Below are 8,701 nucleotides of genomic sequence, written 5' to 3'. Positions count from 1 at the left end.
CAGGAAAGGAACAGAGACAGACAGCCTTTTCTCCAGGGAATCTGTTCTTACTCTTTTTTTCTGCCACCAGGGAAATTAAAACTACTAACTTCACATTACCCATGAGCATTAAAGATCAATGCAGATATAAAATAGTGTGATATTCTTTGCTATTCTGAAAGAAAAGAGTAACCTACCAGCTCTATATTCTAGCTTTGGCAACAGCTTAACTCCTGTACTAAAATGAAGAGCAAAAGGCTTTTCATACTGTGACACAACAGTGTACTGAATTGGAATAAACCTTCTTCCTCCTTTAAATTTATACTCTGATACATTAGGTTTGATATGCTGACGAAGATCAAAATGATACTGATGACAAAAACTGCAAGCACTGCTTTAATTCATGTATACGTCTCTATAAACTACTTGACATCCTGTGCCAGTGAGTTCCACTGAGTAATAACTTTACATAAAACGTTACTTCATGTGTTGCCTTTTAATATCACTGAACATCCCCTTGTTCTTTTAACACTGGAGAAAATAAAAGGAAATACTTCTTTCACAAGAGTTCTTAGTGGAACAATTATAAAAATTCACTTAAAAAAAAGTACCTCTCCTCTGTCAGGTAGTAAAACAGTTGCATATTTTTCGGCTAGCCAAAGGAATTATATTCATATCAAAAGAAAAACATTTAGCAAAATATTTGCTTTCAGACTTGTTTACTGTTTATTATTTTAATTTACATCAGTAACTGCTTGCAAAACTTCCAGGGAAATAATTTTAATTTTTTTTTTCTTTTCCCACTGCATAGTAAATACAGCCTTCTTAGTATTTCAGAAGCATAGTACTATAGAAATGTTAGGGCCTGCTTCTGCTCCAAATGAAGTTAATGGGAAAACACCAACTGACTTTATTAGGAGTTAGGTCAGGCCCCAGATTTGCAGCTTTTGAAATTTCACAGTTGAAAATTTTCTGGCTAATCTTCAGAACCGACTACTTCTACAACTATAACACTATTTACAACTTTATTTATATGTACTTCTTTATTACAATATGTAATATCAATGTTCCTTGTAAAGGTTACTATTTTATAGAAATTAGACTGAAGTTATTGCCAATCAACCTTTTAATAAACTTAAGTGGGATAACTTTCAGAATTTTTCTCAACATACGAGTCAGTTTTTATTCACTCTTGCTATCTTTGACAATTGCTTAACTACCTTAATTTCCAAGCCTTTTTCAGTGTAATAAAAAAGTCCTTTTGGTAGAAGTTTATTGGTCCCATTTCAAATTACGTTCTGAAACATTCTTGTACTGATGAGGACTCATTATTTTAGCAATTTTTCTGTTTCAACACAGTATATAAAGCCATGCCTCTCAACCAATCAACCTCAGTATAAGAGTGTAAGTGAGGTCAAGCAGATTGCTCACCAAATCTTTGATCAAGTTGTCTGATCACATATAGACACAACTCTCTGAATTGTTGCATATGTTGTATAATGTTATCATACAAATTTAAGCATTTCCATTATTGACTGCTGCTTGTGTATGTATATATTAACTTGCTGGTCATAAAACTACAACAAAGGAGAAGATATACCAATACTGAATTAAGACCTCTAGTCTTGTCTCTCCAAAAATTAAGAAAAATACGTGTTCTTTATGATTGACCAACTCATGATGTTGTGCTTCAAATATACACATTTTCCAAAATTAAACTGTGAAGTTAATGTCAAATACTGTGTTGTAACTTTAAATATAACTGACATATTAGAACAGATAGATGGGTAATTATGATAAACTACACAATAGTGCTACTGTAGATAATATCATTTATCAATCCTGTGGTCCCCATCATTCATGCATTTACAGTTTGGGAATACAGTGACTGCAAAGGATAATAATTCATAATGGCTACATTCTCAGTACTTCATGCTAGCTCACTAGACAAAATAAAAAAGGTTAATTGTATAACTGGAAAAATGTAAAATTTTATTCCAAGAAAATTAACAAGCTACACAGGTAAATTTTGGCAAATGCAACTTTATATTGAAATCCACACATCTGTATCTTAAAGAAGGAAAGACTCACAGACTCTAATGTATTTCTAAAATACTAAGAAATCATATTATATGCTTTCACAAGTTAAAACTTAAATAATTTAAAACAACCAATACACCAAAATGTGCAGAAAATATAAACAAGACTGTGCCTTCAGTAGAATAAATGCTTCACAAATTGTGCAAGATATCATACTAAGGCTGCGGTCTCCCCATGACAGCTGTCTTAAAATATAAACATACATCAACTGCCTGTGTTTCTCAGAACAAACTAGAAAGGGCGGCACACCTAGAAAAAAATCATATCATCCCAGTGATGTGCATACTGATTTTGGGAACCATTGGAGTAAAAAGAAAAAAAGAGGACTAAGTGATCTTTCATGCACTCCCAAATGACTGACCAGAGTTATTGATTCAATTTTCCTTGCTTATTTGCTTCAATGCTAAACAAAATGGAAGATACTAGATAACCCTTTAAGGCAACATGTGTTTATTCTGTATAATTATAACTGTTCAATTATGACTGGATATTATCATTAACGTTGCCTAACAGACTGATATCTAGCTTTTTAAAAAATATAAATAAGAGTCTATTAAACTTTATACCAAATCAGCAAAAACCACAGAATACAGTTAAATGTTAGTAATTTCACTGTTAAGGAAAATGGTATTTAGAAAGAGTAATATATTTGGAAAAAAAAAGTAAAGTCTAAATCTGAACAAAAATACTGCTTTGGAATGCTCCCCAAAACTTACTCACAAGGCAAACAGATTTGTAAGTGTGATAATCCAATAATGCATGGCACATCTTTAATCAGTTACAGTACTTGAGTCCCCAGTTTTCAGTCTTTGCAAAACAATAATTGTATGAAATGTTTTAAAGGTCTTCAGATGTCTAAAATTAGTTTTGTCAACACATTAACCTCATATCAACTTAATTTATTAAGATGTCCAATGCTAATCTTTTTGATGGTCTTATTTTATGTAGTGATATACACAGCATTTAGCACTGATACTTAGCACCTGCTACTTTCATAATCTAGATTTCAACCACATAAAGGAATTCAGGGCAGTAGTTCAGTCCTTTGTTCTTAATTACAAACCTTCAGCAGTGGTCAGCAGGAACATGTTTAGGTTTAAAATAGGATTAGAGGTGAGCTATTGCAAAGACTGCAGAATGTTGCCCAAATCCTTACAACTGCTGACATCCCATTCTTGATTTTCTCGTCAAGACATGGCTACAGGCCACAATTGCTTAGCAGAGAATGGTAGTGTTTCACAAGGCTAAAGATTTACAGATGCTCCCTCATATAACACAGTAAGGTTCCCTTGGTAACCTGGATTTTCTGCAGTAAAGAAGGGTTGTGCTGAAACAGCGCCTCAGCTCCCTGTTGGAGAAAATGCAGACAAAAGGATTGATTCCAGCTTGGGCAAAACTCATCCAGACAGCGGCCGTTAGAAATCCCCCTGGTACTACAGGCCCTCTTGCAAAAACTCTCCAGTAACAGGCTACCAAATAGGGACCCCACAAGGTCAGAAAGAGGAATGTCATGATGTAGAACATTCTGCTGATTCTCTTCTCCATTTTGAACTCATCTAAAACCAGTAGCCTTCTCCTGCCTGTGGTGTTCGCGTTTTGCCTGATTCCCAACAAGGTTGGAGGTGTGGGACCCCTTCCAAATCCAGCCAGCCAATTAGCAGCTGCTTGACCACTCGCTCCAGGACCATGAAAAGTCCAGTTCTGGCTCACTGCTGCAACAAACTGGACTGGCTTCATTTTCCTGCGATCGTGAACAAAAAATATCAGCTTGAGGTAGACAAGCTGTGTGGCTAGGAGGATAAGGGCAAGAAGAAGCATAAATCCCAAGGAATCATTAGCCCTGAAGGAACGATGCTGGAAAGTGCATTGGTCTTCCTCCCTAATGAACGAGTAGGTGCCCACATCTAAAACTGGGGGAAAAGCCATGGCTACAGAGAGGGTCCACACCATACAGATAACGGCCAAACAAGTCCAGAAGGTCAGCCTTTTCGTATAAAAACGGTGGTGGGCAATAGCTAAGTATCTGGTGACGCTTATGCAGAATAACATGAAAGCAGTGTGAAAGCAGGACAAAACCCCCAAAAAGGCAATCACTTTGCAAGTAAGAGTCCCATACGTCCAAGTAGAGCCATTTTTTACAGAGGTGAAAACAAATGGGAAACAAATTGCAGATCTGAGGATATCTGAGCAGCAAAGATCCAACAGGAAGTAGTAAGGAGCTCTATGCAAGGTCTTATCTTTGACTAGCAAAATGGAGATCAGAAGGTTACCCACCACACTGACTCCTATTATGAAACCCAGTGAAGTCAGTTTCAGAAAGGCTGTTAAAGGAGAGAGATTTTGTAAAATGTTGTCAGCTGCATGGCTGTAGTTCGCCATAGATGGATGGATGATATGTATATTGCCTCAGTCAAGTCTCATGATCTATATATAAGAACAAGGAAAAAATAGATCCATACATCTTACTGAAAATGTAATCCACAAACAGAACTGATCTTGTGTCTAGTCATACAGTACATCCTCTTCTTTCTGATTTGTCATGCCATCAAAATATCTGAAAAAAAATCGAGCTATCAGTTCTTAAGTTAACAAGAAATGATGTCAGAAAGTGCTAACAAAGATGTTAATTTATGGAGAACCAAATGAAGTTGTAAATTTGAGTACTATTGTTTGTTTTTAAAAATCATGAGGCTTTTTTTTTTTTTTATACTTACTGTTTAGCATGATTGATTATTGGCATTTCACAGATTTGGCTTGTTACAGTTTCAGAACTGACCGGTGCCCCTTATATTTGGTAGCATACATAATTTTACAGTTAAAGCCTCAGAGATTTTATGAATCAAAAGATTCCCAGTTTGCAAGCCCAAGAGTTAATCACTGACATCTTTTAAAAAAATCCCCAAAGACTGCTGATATTTTGACATTACCTACATTTATTTTATGGCTACAGTATTTGTCAATGTTTTAAAGGCAGCTGCTGTGTTGATACGGATCACACCCAAAGAAACCCCGCAGAATTTATGTTTTTTAACCCAAGTCACCAAAGCACATTAATCACACCGTGTTAGTTCATGCACATTGTAAGAGAAACAGTATTCATTATCCCCCTCCCTTCCTCCTATAAACCATAATTTTATCATTTAGGCTTTCAAATAAACAGGTATGTATGCCAGACAGTCAACAGCACTATGCTTTAGGGTCTCCTCCCCCCCCCCCCCCCCCCCAGCTTTAATGCAAATCTTTAAAGCCTCAACATAATTCATAAAAAGCAACGGTCAGTGTAAATACTGAGCAAAAATAGGCAACACACCCAAGATATAATGCCCATCCTTTTGGGAGGGCTGGCTTTCGTTATGCTTAAATAAACATATAATAAATTGATTTTTTTTAGCTAATTAGGGCTCCACGATTCCCACTAATCCTCCCAGTGAATCGTACCGGAACACATTTCGTGCAATAAAATAAAATAAATTAAAGAACTGTCTGCTGCTGCTGGGGGGTTTTGTTGTTTTTTGGTTTTTTTTTTTTTTCCTCCCTCCAGAGCCAGGGACAGGAGCCACAGCAGGCATGATCAGGCTCCTTCGTTATTCACACGAAGTGTTTCCTATGCCACCTCGGGTGTACAAAGGATATTCCCACTGAATCCCAGCAAAATCCTTCCATTCTTACCGTCCACAAAAGAGCCTGATTGCTGCTGTGTAAACAGAGGCTGATCAGATCATGGCATCGTTTTAAAACCATGAAATCAGGCTCCCCCCCCCCCCCCCCCCCCCCCCCCCCCCCCCCCGCCAGCCCCGCCGCTTCCCCTCCTCTGTGGAGCTGTCCCCGCCGCGCGGCCGGCCCTACCTCCGCACACACACACACACACGCACACGCACACACTCGCACTGACACGCTCACACACACACGCACACTCACGAAGACACCCGCTTCCCCCCACGCACGGCCATGCAGGGCTGGACTGCGCCGCGCTGCAAGGGAGCCCGGGTGCCGCTGCCTGGCAGCCGCATCTGCCGGAGGAGCCATGCGAGAGCCTCCCGCGGCGGGGAGCTCGGGAGAGCGGAAGAGGCATTGTCCGTGAACACTTCCATCATGCCGCTTCTTTAGAAATCACCCCCCCAGACCCACTCCCTGAGGGGGGGAGCCCTCCCCACACGCACCTGCGGCTGCGGCAGCCCTCGGCACCCCCAGACTCCCCCAGCCCCTCTCCTCCTACCTGTTGGTGCCGGAGAATCCCCACATGCCAGAGCTGCTCCTTCCCGCCGACCGAGGGCTGCTGTATCCTGGCGGTCTCTTTTAGAACCTTTTTTTTATTTTCCTCTGCCGTCTTTCATTCTTCTTTCTCTCAATCCTTTCTTTTTTCTTTATTTTTTTCTTCCCCCCCCTTTTTTTTTCCTCCCCCCCTCGGTACCTCGACTGAGAATCCAGTCAGTGGCTCGGGCAGCGCATGCTCACTGCGCCTCCTCCCTGCGCGCCGAGCCCCGTCCTCCCCTGTCGCAGCGGCACAATCTCTCCCAGTAACGCAGCAGCGCCGGCCGCCTCAATGAGGGCAAGGCAGCCTCCGCGGCGGCAAGGCAGCTGCTGCCGCCTCAGTGAGGGCAAGGCAACCTCCGCGGCAGCAGCGGTCTCCTCAGTGGCGGGCAGGCAGCCTCAGCGGCAGCAGCAGCAGCAGCCTCCTCGGTGAGGGGAAGGCAGCTTCGGCACCAGCGGCGCCGGCGGCGGCGGCAGCAGCCGCCTCCTCAGTGAGGGGAAGGCAGCCTCCGCGGCAGCGCGTTCCCATTGCGATGCATAGCCGGGCTGGATTTATTGGCGAGCCTGGGCAAGCTAGCTTGAGGAAAGGCAGGGGGAGGAATTAGGTCCTGCGCTCCTTGTTTATGCCTTTGAACTCCCCCTCCCGCCCCTTTCGCTTAAAATGGGGGCTAGGAAGCGGCCGCCGCGGTGCACGTCGCAGCCTGTCAGGAGAGGGACCGGGCGGGCGGTTTCTTCAGCTGCCGCCGCTGGGATCCTCCCGCTCGCGGCGGCTCGTTTCCTTTCCTCCCGATTCCCACCCGGTGAAGTCCTTCTTCCTAACCCCTGAGCCAGGGAGGGCTCCTTAAAAAAAAAAAAAAAGCACCGTGGTTCGCGGAGGGCGTCTTTGCCGCGGGGCCGTTCGTTAGGGCAGCGCACCTTCCCCCCGGGCTCCGCTGCCTCCCCCCCCCCCCGTCGCAAGCCAGTAAAGCGGCTCCTCAACGCTCAGCCCAAAGCCGGCGCAGAACTGTCAGCGCGCTGCACGGCGACAGTGACGAATTTTAATGTAAGCCTGTTCCGTCCGTAGCGGGGCCGGCGTTGCCCCTCAGCGCGTCGGGCGGCAGCGGCGGAGGGAGCGCGGCGCCCGAGCCCTTCGGCGGCGGGGGGGGGGGGATCGATCCCGCGCCCTCCCGATGATGTCATAGGGGCCGGTGGGCCGAGGCGGCGGCGCCGTGAGGCGGCCTGTGGCCTGGGTCGCCGCGGGGGGCCTGTCGCCGGCCTCCGCGCCCGCTGGCCCCGGCCCCGGCTGGGTGCCACCGCGGTAAAACCAGGAGGCAACGGGAGGGGTTTGGATAAAGCTTGAAAGAGCCGCCTCCCTCCCGCCTCTTCAGTTCTTCTGGAAGTTTGCCCGGGAGGAGCGGGGACGTGAAAGAAAGGCTTGGCCCAAAAGTAGTTCGTTTTGACGGCAGGGCGGTTGAGGGGCGGCTTGGTTTGGGTCGGGGGATTGGGTTCTGAGGAACTTCTTCGCTGGGAGCTTCCGCTCCAGTCAGAATAAATCCTGCGGGGGGGATGGATTTATGGGGTTGATTCGTAATGTGTGTCACATCTTTTGAGACCGTTAGTAGGCTACAGGCGTATTTTAAGGCTGTTGTCAAAGTTTGGGTCCTTCTTTTTGGCTCTTTCTAAAAGCCACTGGGATTGGTGGCCAAACCGCAAAATTAGCTTCAGTAGCAGCCCGATCAAGCCCAAAGGGCTGCAGCCGCTAGAAAATACAGTTATTTAAAACCCAAATCGCACCACTTCAAGCATGTGACTTGCATCAGATGAAATTTATTCTTGAGCAGAAAACTCACCCTGACCTCAGGTGTAACACAATTTTTTCTTTTTTTTTTCTGTGAATGTAATTGTGATGGCTTTGTGTTGGTGCTCATCTTTGGGGTTAGTTTCACTTTTAAAAATCGGCATTTTGGGTGGTTATTAAAGTTACTACTTCAAGCTGCACTTTTCATGTCACAATCAGCTAAACTAAGCAGACCTCTCCAGCTTAAATATGTGCACCTCTCCGGTCGTTAAATATGTGTACCCACAGTGACATAAACAATGACTTTTAAAGTCATTCTTAATGTTAAAATGCAAAGGACAAAGAAGTGGCTACTAAGCCAGCAAGAGCAGCCACTTTAATGGTCTAATATAGCAAAGAATCCTCTGAATGCCTTGGAAATTAAACACTTGCAGTGCCAGATTAGGAAGCAGATTTATAATGCGTGGTACAGGATGGCCATAGGATGTTCATGGTCAGGGCCTATTCTTACACTCTGATGTATGATCTTTTGTTAAGAGTAAACAGTACGACACCATCATCAAAAAACATCCAGTGCAGTAGATTTCAATGTTT

General features: G+C 43.8%; 1 protein-coding gene across 3 annotated transcripts; it reads right to left on the bottom strand.

The window, feature by feature from the left end:
• Positions 1–681: 681 nt before the first annotated feature.
• On the bottom strand, positions 682–8,082 carry GPR85 (G protein-coupled receptor 85). 3 transcript variants are annotated; one of them, XM_030015749.2, is made up of 2 exons: positions 6,296–8,082; positions 682–4,633 (listed from the first exon to the last, which is right to left on the bottom strand). In XM_030015749.2, the coding sequence occupies exon 2, from the start codon at positions 4,456–4,458 to the stop codon at positions 3,346–3,348; it is 1,113 nt and encodes a 370-aa protein (XP_029871609.1). In that variant the 5' UTR covers positions 4,459–4,633; positions 6,296–8,082; the 3' UTR covers positions 682–3,345. The 3 variants fall into 3 exon arrangements, with proteins under 3 accessions (XP_029871609.1, XP_029871611.1, XP_029871610.1); XM_030015751.1 differs by having other exon boundaries at positions 682–4,608; positions 6,296–6,471; XM_030015750.1 differs by lacking the exon at positions 6,296–8,082 and adding an exon at positions 5,749–5,826.
• Between the last annotated feature and the right edge of the window lie 619 nt (positions 8,083–8,701).

Source organism: Aquila chrysaetos, chromosome 5 (genome assembly GCF_900496995.4).
Source record: "Aquila chrysaetos chrysaetos chromosome 5, bAquChr1.4, whole genome shotgun sequence".
Classification (NCBI taxonomy): Eukaryota; Metazoa; Chordata; class Aves; order Accipitriformes; family Accipitridae; genus Aquila; species Aquila chrysaetos.
This window is presented reverse-complemented; position numbering and strand designations above follow the sequence as displayed.